General features: G+C 47.5%; 1 protein-coding gene across 1 annotated transcript; it reads left to right on the forward strand.

The window, feature by feature from the left end:
• The first annotated feature begins 238 nt into the window (after positions 1-238).
• On the forward strand, positions 239-12,738 carry LOC104050894 (endonuclease domain-containing 1 protein). Its single transcript, XM_009511836.2, has 4 exons — positions 239-345; positions 882-937; positions 8,575-8,889; positions 11,101-12,738. The coding sequence occupies exons 3-4, from the start codon at positions 8,611-8,613 to the stop codon at positions 11,653-11,655; spliced, it is 834 nt and encodes a 277-aa protein (XP_009510131.2). The 5' UTR covers positions 239-345; positions 882-937; positions 8,575-8,610; the 3' UTR covers positions 11,656-12,738.
• The last annotated feature ends 2,158 nt before the right edge of the window (positions 12,739-14,896 follow it).

Genomic DNA, 14,896 nt, shown 5'->3' on the forward strand with positions numbered 1-14,896 from the left:
GGGCCGTGTTTTGGATTTTTGCTGGAAACAGTGGTGATAATGTGGAGGTGTTTTAGTTGTTGCTAAGTAGCACTTACACTGGTCAAGGACGTTTTCAGCTCCCCGTGCTCTGCCGGGTGCACAAGGTGCTGGGAGGGGAGGGGACACAGCTGGGACAGCTGACCCCAACTGACCAACAGGATATTCCACACCGTACGGCGTCAGGCTCAGCGTATAAAGCTGGGGCAAGAAAGAGGAAGGGGGGACATTTGGAGTGATGGTGTTTGTCTTCCCAAGTAACTGTTACGTGTGAGGAAGCCCTGCTTTCCTGGAGACGGCTGAACACTTGCCTTCCCCTGGGAAGTGGTGAGTTAATTCCTTTACACTTTAATTTGAGCTATTTTAAAGTTTTACATTTTACATTTGCTTAATTTGGGCTAACATGAACTCATCTCTGGAAACACCTTTTTCTCTCCATTGCCTATAAAGGGCAGGTTTGGAAACCTGTTTTTCAAATGCCTGAGTCAGGATTGATGAATCCCATATAGAGAGATTCTGGGGACAGGCATCTCTTATTATTTCTTCTTTTGTAAGGTTTTTATATAAGATTGTTTTAAGATTTCCATGTGTCCTAGGAACAAACACAGCGCTCTTATTTTCCTTCTACATCAATATTACATCACTGCTTTTGCCATCCACATTTTACCTCTGCTCCCAGGCAAATATCCTGCTTTTTCCTTGCTGCTGTCTCTTCATCCATGTACACCCAACCCACAGAAGTACTGGTGCGCGTCTGTGACGAAGGGTTTCGGTTATTACCTAATCCTCCCCAGCAGACTCCGTGCTGCTGCATGAGAATCAGAAAGTGAAAATAACGGACTGATATTTTTTTTTCTCCAAAGCTGAACGAAACTGAAAGAGTGAAAGTAACCACAGACAACCCGACAGCTCTCGACTGGTGAGTATTTGTAGCAGGGTGATGCTTCATTGGTGACAAGGGGACCCCACTGTCACCTAGGTGTTACCTGCTCTGCTCCAGGACTGTGGCACTCAGTCTGGTGGAGTTAATATAACTAAAGTTACCCAAATCACCTGCCAAATTTTTCAGCTGAACTGTACTATATTAAAAACACTGTTGATCCCTGGGGGTTTTCCATCCCATAAATGGATGGAACACATTTGACTCCAAAAATGCAAGGATTGCCATAAGCCAGCATTTGGCATGTTGCATACAAGATTAGCTCACGGTAAGTAGTTTAAAATGGATAATATACACCCTCTCTCCTCGGAGGGATTCGGCAACCTAGTAAATCTTTTACATCCTTACCTTTCCCCCCCATTTTCTCCTTAAATGTGATACTTTTTACATAGTCCTGGACAAGGGTTGTGTTGTTTGCATGGGAGACGGACCGTGTTCCTTATCGGAGAGATGCACGGCAGAGCTGCTTTGAGACCACTTGTGGGATGCTAGAAAGGCATAATAGAAGCAGCTGCTGCCTTCTCTGGGCACTTCAAATCCTTGGTCTGATCTGGGACAGTTTTTTAACCATCACTTGAAGCTCACACTCATTCGAACACCTGGCAAGGGTGAACGTACTTGGCATAGCGGTAAGGTGAGACGTGTGTGTCTCAGCATCCTGGTTGTTGCAATAGAGTGGGCTGGCCTTGAGGTGTCTGCACTCCCTCTCTGTCCTCGCTTACATCGGCAGAGCACCTCCCAAAACCAGAGGTGACACACAGGTCAATGAGGGTGGCATGGCCAGCATCTGGGCGTCTTCAGGTCCTGCCTGTGACCATGGGACACCAGGATCTTCGCTGCCCTCTAAGACAACAGTACAGAACAGCATACATCTCCCTGAGTCACGCATCCATATGATGTTTCGCATCCTTACGGTTTGTTTTCTCATGCCGGTTTGTTATTTACTCCTTCTTTAAGACCTGCACTGCTCAATCTACTTAGCATCCTTGGCTATTCATTTGCTTCTTCCGTGGGGACCAAAGACTCAGAAGGCTTTGGTGGCACCTCTTTTTGTGCAGTAGAAATAGTGCCCTCCTCTGACACTACTGGTTCAAAATCTGCTTTTTTCTTGCACTGCAGTTTGAAGAGGTAGTTGCATTTCCCTGCATTTGGATAGCTACCTCATAGCTTGCCCTGCTTTGCGCAGGAGGCTGGGCTGCTGCCTTTAGCACCTGATAGAAAGGCAACTGATGTAGGTATCAGGAGTATATCCTTGTGGAGAAGCCAGATCTGGACTTCAATACACTTTCCCTAGAAAAGTGCTGTAAGTCCTGTTTCTTTCCAACCATGACATGGAAAAATATTTGCAAGTACTTCATCTATCAATCTCTTGGCTCCCAGCTGGGAGAATACTGGCGGATCCAATAGGATTTTTCCATCTCTGACCTCCTCAAGTTGAAGAAATGGAGGTTTGTCTTACAGTTCCTCATGGGAACTGGCCTACAGGAGACCTCAATCAACATCTTCACATCACCTCTCCATCCAGAAAGTGCACAGCTCTGGACAACATGCAGGCACTGCCTACACTGACATGAAAGGCAAAATAGTGCCAGTTATTAAGCATTACAGCACAATCTTTATAAAAATCAGTGAAATGCAAAAGCATGACCTCATAGACCTCATAGACCTCAGGAGGAGGATGAGAGGTTCATGGCTTCTTCTTCTGGTTATTTCTGGTTATAGCAACCAACTCACTGTTACAGTATTCCTGGACTGTTACTTATATTTTAGACACAGTAGATTTTTTGGATACACTCAGGAAGGTTTGCCCAGATTAATTAAAACTGTGGACAGGTGAAAGAGTTTGCTTTCATTCCTACTGCTTATTTATTCACAACTAAACTGGACTAATTTTCTTCCACTTCCAAAAGAAGAGTGCCCACATAGGGATTTTAAACGGTTTCACTGGTCCACTGTAAGAGTTAACCCAGGTTAATGTTGATGCCAGTTACATGGAAAAAATTCTTGCCATCCAAGGCTGGCTTGCTGCAAATTGCTCTGCATGGGATTTCACCATCAGGCCTTTTGAAATCTTGAACAATGCTTCCATTGCATTTTTGGTATCACAGCTGGGTATTGATTGTATTACCTAAGCTGGTATCTGCTTTGGCTGCTTACTCTTTCACTGCGGATATCTTGAGTCCTCTTTGAAGAAGGAGCAAACCTGGTGTTGACTGCTTGTCCTCTTCCTTTTCTGTATGCAACGACTTTCTGTGAGCGGCAGCGCTCCAACCATGCCCTGATACTTTACTGTGTTAAAAACAGAGGACCGACAAGGATTGCCTGGACATCAAGCTCAGCATCTTGCTATTCTAGAATCCCAGAATCCCATTGCTCCAATACCTTGAGAAATGCTTCCAACAGCCAAGCTCTTGCACTGACAAAATGTAGCAGGATCAGACCTGGAGGGCAAGGACAGAGCTCAAGGAGTGAAATCTAGTGTGAAGAACTGGTTCCCATTGATGCTTTGACTGAGCTACAGGAGGGAGCATTTGCTAGATCAGAGAAACTGAACCCTTGGGTTGCAGAGATACACAGCGTAAGACATGCAGCATGTGACCTGGGGACTAGGGGTATGTATAGAAATGAACAATTCAAGGTAAAAGAGTCATGCTCCCTGCAGCTTTTAATGAAAATTTGTGCAAAATATTGCCAGATCCCTTTAACTCTGCTCCAACGTGTAGCTCAGGGCAAGGGACCCTTCTTAGAGTCCCTGACTTTTGTCATACCCATTTCTGGTGATTCTTGGTCATAATCACTACCAGTCTGTAGTCACATTTCCACCCCACTAATAATGTAGAAAGCCAGCATCTTTCCTCCAGCTGTCTTTAGAGAGACCATAGGAGCCAACCAACCCTTCTCGTTCCCTCCGCCCAGGTCGAGAGAGTGCAGCCTACCAAACCTTGATCTCTGTATCCACCCCCCAAAACCCTTTTATCCACCCGTAGGGGGAGAAACCCTGTCTCCACCAAGCCTCCTTTCTGGGCATATTGGGATCCTGTTTGAACACGGGCTCAGCGGTGGCTGAGCAAGCAGCAAGCAGAGACTGAGGTGTGCCCCCAGGATCTGTAGGATGGCATTAATAAGTGCTGTTACTAAGCCCTTACAATCAAGCGAGGGAAAATATGTAGCCTGACCATATTAATTATATTCTGAGAGGCTGGAAAAGAGCAGACTATGAACATCTGTGTGTACTTACAGACAGACTGGTTGGTCTAATGCCACCAGAGATGGTCTGCTGGGAACAGAAATGGATGTATGTGCTGTGGTGACAGCAGTAGTGCTTTATGGGGAATGAAGAAATTGAAAGGGATATTAACAGCCACAGTTATCCGCTTCTGACATGTGGTGCTGCAAGTCAGCAAACTTGGGAGAAATTCTGAGGAAACAGAAAATAGCAATTGTTACACAATTTCTGGGCAGGCATGAACAAATCTTCCCTGAATAACAACAGAAATCCTCTTTTCTGTGAGTTTCCCGTTTTATGAAAAGGAGAAGATTTATGACTGGGCCTATATTGACTCCTGAGAGATCAGATTAACATTTCTCTAGGGAGAAGAGTGAAGCAACACTCCTCCTGGTTCTGAGGCTCTGCTTCAAGGTAAGCTCTTGCTCCTTTCTCACCATTGACTGCAATGTTTAAAGTGTTTCCTTGGCTTCAGAATAAATACATCAGACAAAGCTGCAGTTGCTGAGCTGTAGCAACCCCCTCCAAGGAGAAAATGAGTGTTTATGCATGCGCTCTATTTTGCAGCTCTTTAATATTTTATATGAGGGAGAGCAAGGACAGAAGGAATGACATGGGAAAGAAACTCAAGCATAGAAAGGTAAAGATCTGGAGAATATGAGAGAGGCACTTAGAGGCAGAAGAGACTGGAAGAAGCTTGGAAATTGTCACCACATGAACTAATCCCTAGTTTTTGAAAAAATAGTAAAATAAGGTGGGCTCCAGGAAACAAACAAACAAACACTTTTGTTGATGCTCAGATGAAAACCTCAAAGCAGGAATGCTATTCCCAAAGGCAATAAACTACCCCGCTATGAACTGGCACTCCCATAAGCTGATCTCCCAGGCCCCATCAGATCTGAAGCCCCGCGCAGCTCTGGGAATGTGTCACCCATCTGGAAAAGTCACCAAAACCTGGTGGGACACTCTGAAGTGGTGGCAGTGTCCTTGCTGCTCACCTGCTGCCCCAGCCAAATGTGGAATCTGGCCAAGGATGCTGTTGTGGTTTAGCCCCAGTCAGCAACCCAGCCCCACGCAGCCGCTCGCTCACTCCCCCCTGGTGGGACGGGGGAGAGAATAGGAAGAGTAAAACTGAGGCAACTCATGGTTTGAGATAAAGACAGTTTAACAGGTAAAGCAAAAGCTGCGCGTGGAAGCAAGGCAGAACACGGAATTCATTCACCCCTTCCCACGGGCAGGCGGGTGCTCAGCCATCCCCAGGACAGCAGGGCTCCATCACACGTAACGGTGACTTGGGAAGACAAATGCCATCACTCCATAAACGTCTCCCCTTCCTGCTTCTTCCCCCACTTTTATATGCTGAGCCTGACGCCGTATGGTGTGGGACATCCCTTGGGTCAGTTGGGGTCAGCTGTCCTGGCTGTGCCCCCTCCCAGCTCCTTGTGCACCCGGCAGAGCACGGGGAGCTAAAAAAGTCCTTGACCAGCGTAAGCGCTACTTAGCAACAACTAAGACATCTCCGCATTATCACCACTGTTTCCAGCAAAAAATCCAAAACACGGCCCCATACTGGCTACTACAAAGAAATTTACCTCTGTCCCAGCTGAAACCAGGACAGATGCTTTGGGGAAACAATCAGCTCGGGAAGCCTTGGGAACAGATGCACAAGGAGATACCTGATAGTGAACTGAGATGTCTAATTGTAGGAAAACAGATTCTGTCTTGAGCTTTTTAATTATTCATCTTGATGACTGCAATTTCTCCTGCCTGTCTTGGACATCTCTTTGAGGATGAGTTGTTCCCTAGGCTCCAGCAATGTCATGGCTAGCTAAAAGCCAACACCAGGCCTTGGGTTGTACCTGAATGCCCCTGCCTGCAGCACAGGAGTCTGACAAAGGTGGTACAGGATGCACTGAAGATACTGGGTGCAGACTCCCCTGATCTGAGGGTGGCTAGTGCACTCCTTTACACCTCATCTGGCAACACCATAGAATCATTAAGGTTGGAAGAGTCCTCTAGGATCATCAAGTCCAACCATCAACCCAGTACCCCCCAGGCCTCCTAAACTCCCCTGAAGTGCCACATTTACACATTTTTTTAACACCTCCAGGGATAGCGACTCCACCACCCCTCTGGGCAGCCTGTTCCAATGCCTGGTCACTCTGTCAGTGAGGAAATTTTTTTAATATCCAATCTAAACCTTATGAATTACTGCCTGTTGATTACAGCATGCACCAAGCAGATGGGAGTTGGGCTTGTACCCTCTTTCATGTGCAACGTTGGGAAAGGGTAAATTCCGGGTCTTATTTCTGCCCACTAACAGAGTTTGTCTCACAGCTGTAGGGAAGACTTCACTCAAGGTTATCAGAAATGCCATGAAACACCTTGCATAGTTAAGTTTCAGTTGCCAAGTCACCTGGAAAATTCACACCAAACTGTTCAATAAGCAGGGAGGGAGCTTGCTGAGTACCATAACTCCACTCATGACCTTGCAAAAGACCTCTGGAGAAACAGGTCCTGGGTCCACCCCTGGACAAACTTGCTCTAAACCCTGTTTGAGAAATCTAACAACCCTGCCTTCCTGGAGATCATATATAAACTGCCCTAAGGTCACAGCCAGTTTCAGACTGTAGCAGAGGCATTTGAAAGTCCTCTACCACTTTGGGGCTCCGAGAAGAGCCCTGTGAATAAAAATATTTATGTTCCATTCTTTCACATGGTAGGTTAGTTTCTCTATATCTGAAATTAAGTTGATTAGGTATATTTTAAGCTTTGTGGAGGGGGTGGTGCAAAAGAAGGACTTTTCAGTAACTTTTCTGCCTGAGAGGGGAAAGATACTGTCATGCCCTGGACAGTACTGTAGTAAGTCACTTCTTGTGGTTCACTCTTAGTTTTCAGCTTACTGGTCACCACGTTCCCAACCCAGCACTAGTAAAGAGATAATGGACCAGATGTCTTGGGTCAGAGCAAGGGTATCTAGCTCCACATCCTAAATCCAATGGGAATTAATACAGGAGTGTCAGGGAAAAGGGTGAATGTGCAAGGTGATTTTCCAAGCCTTCAGCAGTCCTTGGCTCAGACATTTCCCCAGACAAACATGGGTTTGGTGTTTTAGAGACCATTAAGCTTTCTCTCCCATTAATCCTTCCAGCTGCTTGTCCTGCCTGCCTTATTTAAGATGTTGTTTTAAAACCACACCATCGAATGTCTAGCAATGAAAATGGAAATATCACTGCTACCCCAAAGCCTGTGGTGCACCTGAAAGAAGATAAAGCACCCTGCATTGCTGCCAGCATCACCGGGAATTTTTCTGCTGTTTCCTCCAAAAAGAAAGATCTTGCTAACAGCTGAAAATCATGTCAACACTTGAGAAAGACAAAATAGGACCTGTTTCCATTCAAGAAATAGAAATTCCTGCACCTGTGCCTTTTAATGTACAGGAAAAGCTATCAGCAAAGCTAAAGATGTGGATAGACAGGAATCCTGCGCAACTGTAGGAAGAGCTGCCCCTCTATATTTGCATTGCTACAGCAGCAGCGAGGGTGCCAGTGATATAGAGGCATCATCCCTCATGCTTGCTGCTACCATCTGCTTGGCCTCCTCTCTTTCTGTAAGTTCATTGTCTGGGGTTTGACACCCCAAAAATGCAAGCCGGGTGGCAGGACACACATTTCCCAGTGTCAGCTCTCTGAGAGACAGGACCTTAAGCTGGACCGCTTTGGGTTAAAAGTCTGACCTAGCTTTAGGGGAGATTAATCCTGCTGTGAGCACAGAGGAGTTATAGAAGAGCTGTATGTCTGTGTGAACTTAGATGGGGCTAGAGACATGTAGGAAGCACAGCATCACTCTTCTTTCACTTCCAAATCCCCCACAAGACTAAAGCTCAGCTCAGCGTTGTAGGTGGCTGAGCAGAGTATGCGCCCAGCTGCAAATCCTCTGCCGTGGGAAGGTCCTCAGAGCAGAAGGGTGCAAGATAGTATTCTGAAATAGGGGCTCCCAGCCCCTGGGTTGCTTCAGGCTTTTTTCACCAGTGCCAATGCAAAAGCTGAGCCCTTGGCCAGCACAGGTGGGCTGGAAAAGGTGGCCTTGTCTCAGCACCGTGCCTCAGTTCCAAGAAAACTTCACTGTGTGAGCTGGTTAGGTGTGGGGTGGGTATGTATCCCTCCTCAGATGGGCAAAATTCTCCCACTGCTGCCTCCTCTGGGCACCTATTTTAGATTTCACCCTTATTCCTCTGTTAATTTTTCCATATCCAGGAGGACAGAAGTTGTTCCATCCTTTGTCTCTCATAGTCCCCTCCTCTGACAGCTGTGTCCCACAAGCACAAAAATTACTCCAGGACACGATAAGCTTTCTCCAAGTTGAGTATCTCTCTGCATTTGCCCTCCAGGTGAGCAAGAGGCCTTCATCTGAAATCCTCCCCACGATGCTGTTGCTGCTGCAAGTCTTGGTGAGCTGCATCTGGCTGGGACACAGTGAGGTGGTGACATCCTTCGAAAGTTCATGCCCTCAGTTCTTCTTCCAGAACACTCCCCCAGATAAAGCCCTGGATCCGGACAACTCAGCCCATATCTGCCAGCGTTACATGAACCAGTATTACTATGCCACCCTGTATGACAGGAAGAAGCGTATTCCCGTATACTCGGCTTACATCTACAACCCTAAATCCAGCAAAAGACCTAATAAATGGCTGGTCGAGCCCCAGGTGAGTGTCTTCTCTTACAGTGCATCACCCTCCAGTCATTAAAAGGTGAACTGCAGAATTTAACCAAACACTTTTTTTTCCTCCCACACACATGCAAATGGACCCACTGGATGGGGTTTGCCTCGTCTAACTTTAAACGCCTTCGCCACATGATTCCTCTGATGCATTTGAGACATCAGCAGGAGGATGAGATGAGTCATATCCTAAAGCGCCCATTTTTCCACATTGACCTTACAGGAACATTAAATCAAATTATAGTACATTACATTAATTTACATTATGTTAAGTCAAACGACCACCCTCCCTGTCCCATGCTGCAGTGGGGGACCAAACCATGGAGAAAAGACATCCAAGAGCAGCTAAATTTGAGGGACCAGCTGTGCTGGGCTCAGATCACTTCACCCTGAGCTGTTTTGCATCCCTGACATAGCTTATTTGCTCCCAGTTACGAGTCTCTTTGGCTTTGTAAGTGGCATGAGAGAAACGCAGAGAAACTCAGAATTGGGTGAGATGACCCAGTGATGAAGTCCAGGTACAGGCACTCAGCGGTGAGAAGGTTGGGTTAACATGGTAAATTTATTGAGTGATATTTCAGGCAGTGAGAACTGAGTAGGGTCCGTATCAGTCAAGTCGGAAGTGCACGATCTCCATCCACCTGCAGTTGCCCCTTAGCACCATTGCCTGACGCTTGGTTCAAAAGGATCCACCAGACACACAGACCTCTACAAACTACAGAGGCCTCCCAAACAGCCTTCTGGCAAACTTCAAACCTTCAGTAAAATAGGCTGAGCAAATTATGGAACAGAAGAAGAGGAAATTCAGGTCATTGCTAGGGACGCAGTAGCAGTAGGGAATTTAGGTGAAAATGAACCACAGAAGAAAGCCATATGCCCTGTTCCAGAGGAAGGCTAAATATGTTTCCCTAAATACGAAAAGAAAGGTGTTACAGTTGTGAAAAAAAAAGCATTTGTACTTGTTACACATAGGCACTCAAGCAACTAATCTGGTGTTGCACCACTGCCTCCAAATTTAGAGGGGATAAAAACTCTTCCTCCTGGACCATGGACTGAGGCCATCTGTGAAATCTGTGGTTTTGCTAACTTTCTTCAGAGATCATTTTGCAGTATTCAGGTTCCACAGGTCTCTCTGGGGATTATGAGCTCCCTTAAGAGGCTGATAATTTCTAACTTACTTTCAATGATGCTGCAGAAGGAACACATCTGTGCTCCCTAGCACGCATCGGCTCTGAGACCCATTATTAGCACTGCAGTAGCAGATCCCACTTGCACTGAGGTATTTTTCCTTACCGAGCAAAAAAGATTCATCCTGGAAATGAACTATAGCTCTCCCAGGGAAACCTTACCTCTAGGATCAGTTTCCCAGCACATCTCTCTGTGTATGGGGTTAGAGGAGGCAAACACTGGTGTTTCAGGAGTGTGATACACCTGCACCAACCACACATACTTCTTCCCAAGTAAGTAGCAAAGCAGGAGAAGAGCAGAAGGGTCTGAGTCCTCCTCATAGTCCTGTGGGCTCAGTGGGTCTTCTGCTCATCCTCTGCCCATGCTGTCCACCTTCAAGGACTCCCTAAGACACCCAAACTTCAAACAGGATATCTGCGTGCTTGTTTTCCCTAAGCTTTAAAACACTAGGTTGTTGACAGGTTGAATATAAAAAAGGCCTGAAAACCTTTCATAGAGACTAAGAAAGCTCTTGTGGAAATGGGGCTGAAGGGCAAAAAGGCCAGGACTGGTGATAGCATGATTAGATGTAGGTGATGAAGGTTGGATGTGATTAATGGGGGTGGGAGGAACTGAGGAGAGCCCTGGGCAGATGTGGGATGTGGAGAAGGGAGGAAAGGGAACCAGATGTGGCAGGGGAGGTGTCTCACCGGTCACCTTTCAAACCTGGGAGTGGAAAATGCTCATTGTCTCATGCATCCACCCACACTCCCACTGCAGGCTGCAGGCTGGATTTCAAAGGTCACAAGTCAAATTGAGAGCAGTCAAAATCTGAGCTTTTTTTGGTTTTTGATCTCTTGTGTTTGTCGGGGAGGGTTAGCTTTATGATTTCTCTCTGATTCATGTATATTCATCCACTGAGATGACAAAAAATGGGTGCTTGGCCTGCAGAGACTTCTGCTCCAGGGAAACCTGCTCCATTACTCCCATCCCCAATCCTAACACCTTTTCCTCTTCTTTATCTGTCCAGCTGATAGGTCTAGAATATCCCAAAGACATGAAAAATGAGAGCACCCTCTTAGAAGAATATAACGTCACCTTAGAGCAACTCAGCGAGAGCCAGGCCATCCTCCAAGACTACAAGAACCTGATGGGTTTGAGCCGTGGCCATTTGAATCCCAGCAGCCATCAACCCAACTTCAGAAGCAGGACGGCTACCTTCACCCTCACCAACATAGTGCCCCAGGATGCGAAACTCAACGAAGGTGCCTGGAAAATATATGAGCAGAAAACAATGATGAGCCTGACCAGGGGCTGTAACACCACCTACGTTGTCGTGGGCGCTGTGCCTGGGAACAACTATATTGCCAGCGGGAGGGTTAATAAACCCAGCTACATCTGGTCGGGTGCCTGCTGCAAGGTGGACACCATCCACACGGAGTCTTGGAAGTCTTGGGCAGTCATTGCTGAGAACGACAGGGATGCGGTCCAGAGCCTCACACTGGGGGAGCTGGAGACCAGGTTGGCCCAGCTCTACAATAAAAACCAGGTTTTTCTGTTTCATAGGAGCTGTCCTCGGAGCTAAGCCCTGCTTCACATCCTGCACTTAAAAGGCTTGGGAGCCTTCACCAGTAGCAGCATCACCATGTGTCCTGTGCAGCATCTGTCCTGCTTCCTTCTCTAGCAGTTTTCCAGTTCTGTCTCTCAGAACACCTTCTCCTCTGATAAAAGGGAGAAAGAGGTCAGCAGAGCCTTCAGCTGGTTTACTTTGCTGCCCACCCTTGGAGGGAGGTCTCAGGGAGGAGCCCTTGCCCTGGCCATTCTGGAGGGGCAGGTTGGATAACAGCCCGGGGGCAAGGAAATCAGAGCTTGTTGCTGAGACTAGCGGGGCTTTGCCTTTTTCTCCCTTTTTCTCTACACCCATATACAGATCATAGTTCCTTCCTCTCCTTGTTAGATATCACTGATAATGTGCTGTTGACTTGTCCCTCTCCTCCTCAGGAAGGGTGTGGGTCTAGGGTGGCTCTGGCTGCCCAGAGAGGTTGTGGGGTCTCCATCTCTGGAGGCAGCCAAAACCTAACTGGACACAGCCCTGGACAACCTGCTCTAGCTGACACTGCTTGAGCTGGGGTCTGGACTAGAAGACCCTCCCAACCTCAATGATTCAGTGATTCTGCGATGCATCCTGGGGCTAGGAAAGCAAAGAGCCCAAGGATTGCTGAAAGTCTCTAAGGACTATCCTATGAATCTATTCTGGCCAACACAGTCAATGACCACAGCGAAGGATAAAGGGAGAGAGGAAGATGGAAAGAAGGAACACAGCTAAGCATAGGAGGAACATCCCAGCTCTCTTGAAGTCTGTAGATAGGTAAAACAAGGAGAAGGAAGGAAATAACCTATGTTCATCACAAGGATCCCTATCCCTGAACTTACATGAAGATTGTGATTATGCAATTTTACTAGCAGGCTTTTGTTTGCTTGCTTTCAGACCATGCACCCTGAGAGCAGGATCTGAGTATCAGACAGCCAGGCTCAGAGATCAGATATACAGTGGGCTTTGACCAGTCAAAGATAAATTTCTGTGATACACTGGTTGGATAATTTCATTCTCTGCTCTGCTTCTGAATCTTTTCTGCAGATTTATGTATAAGTGCTTTTGTGAAATAGATTAAATGGGTGTGAAAGATCAACATGTGCCATATAATTTAGTTTCTGAGTAGTTTACAATAGAAATTATTTGCTCCAGTGCTGGATCTGGTTTACATCTCTCAACCAGAATTTGCTTCCTACTGAAATTTCCACTACTAGTAATGCCCTAGTACCTACAGCACCCTTGCAGGAGGTAGGCTGTCCAAAGCCAAGCTGAAGGTGCCATAACACCTACAAAAGTGTCACCATCAGACTCCAGTTACTTTTCCTGTGAATGTGCATGAACAAGGCGGATCATGTTGCAAGGAACTCATGCAAAACTGTCTCACAGAGATACCAGCTGGAGCCTGAACTTCTCGGCTCAGGAGCTGCTCATCAGCCTACTGGGTCTCATCAGACACCCAGGACAAACCTCTTTGGAGGTTGCCCAGAAACACAGGGTGGGGTTCAGGTGCTGAGTCACAGACCTGCATGCAGGTGTCTCCATGTGTGCTGGGTGTCTGAGCTGTGACTGCAGCCAGCAGAGATCCAGGAGTGGCTCAGCTTCATAAATAGAGGCATCCTGGGCCACTTGAGGTGTCCTGATGTAGGCAAGACATCCCATGGGGCTGGCTGATCTGATGAAGGGGCACCTGCACCACTCTGGGCCAGCAGCCAGTGGCCAGGCAAGTTCCCCAGGGGCATGTCTAGTGGTTCTGGACACCTGAGCACAGGCAACCTGATCTCACTGCAGACCACTGGACAGTGCCTGGTAGCACCATGGACCTCTGCTTCTGTCATCTCCAGCCACCATGGTGAGAACAGCAATAGCACTTGCTTGTGCCAGCTGTGTTGCTGAGTAGGATATGAGAATATTCTGCTTTTTAGGAGGACAAGGTAGGAATATCACTCACACCCCCTTTTGCTGGATAGTTGCTGCAGTCCCAGGTCCCCTGTCCCGATGGATTTTTGCTCCTTGGTTCAAATGCTGGCACAGACTGCTGATGGGGTGAAACCATCAGTGCTATTTGAGTTTCAGGGACCTCTGCAGACACCTCTGGGGTTACTCATGGATCTTCCTCTGACTTGCTCAACCACCTTCTCATGCCTGCTGGGGCTTGAAACCACACTCATCCTCACCATTGCCTGTCCCATGCCCCACCACCCCCGCTTTCCAGGCTTTGCTGGAATCCCCCACTCCATGACCACCCCATGAGTCACCCCTCCACCAGCCCCCTGGGCTCTCCCCAGAACCTTTTCCCCTGGCAGTACCCAGAAAAGCCCTGCCCTCCACAGCAAGCATGTGAAATACCTAGGAAACCCAAAAAAAAAACCAACAAAGATGTATCAGCTTGGAGGCTGCCTTCCAGCAGATATCAGGGGTGCTTCACACAGCACCCGGCTTGGAGCTGAGCAGAGGTCTGCCCCAGCCCCACGGTCCCCAGCTCCAGGAGCATCCTCCCAGGTAGCTTTCATATGTGATTTACTCTGCTTTCTGCTGCTGCTGGCTATGAACAGGGAATAGGGATACAGCCCTTTGGTGAGCCCACAGCCAGTCCGTGCATCGTGCGTGTGCCCCCGGTGGGGTGGGAAGCTCCTCTGTCCACTGGGAAGATACAGCTGCACTGAGATGGGAAGGTAATTTTGCAGTTTGCTCTGTGTCTGTCTGTCTTTGGGGAGAGCTCTGGGCACTAGTGGGTAGCTGGGATTTCAGGCACAAAGGCAAAAATGATTTTGCCCAGGAGCTGCAAGGGGATGCTGGGAGCTAAACCCCATTAGCCCTATTGCTCATTGAATTGCCTGCTGGGGTTGTGTGAACGGGCGTGGAGCTCACAGAGGGCCCTGCCATTGCCTAAGCTGACTTCACTGCAAAGGGCTGGGTCGTGCAGTTTGCTTACTCCTTTTCCAAAACCACTAGCGGTTCAAACTCCTTGAACTGAGCAACACGTTGTCGCATCCTGTCCCAAAAAAAGAAGGAAACAGGAAAATCAGAGTGGCATCATCTGGCCTCTGCTTGAGAGAGCATCTGGGCAAAAATCCTTTGCTGCACCCAGCTTTTGAGCAGCTATAACATTTTGCAAGAGTAAATACAATATGCTTATTTGTGAAGCTCTCCAGGAGCGTCTCTGGCTGCCATATAGGGAAGGCAGCCTGGAAGCATCTTACTGGGACTTTGCCATCTCCTGGGCAAAGGAGAT

The sequence above is a fragment of the Phalacrocorax carbo genome, chromosome 1, assembly GCF_963921805.1.
Source record: "Phalacrocorax carbo chromosome 1, bPhaCar2.1, whole genome shotgun sequence".
In the NCBI taxonomy this organism is placed as follows: Eukaryota; Metazoa; Chordata; class Aves; order Suliformes; family Phalacrocoracidae; genus Phalacrocorax; species Phalacrocorax carbo.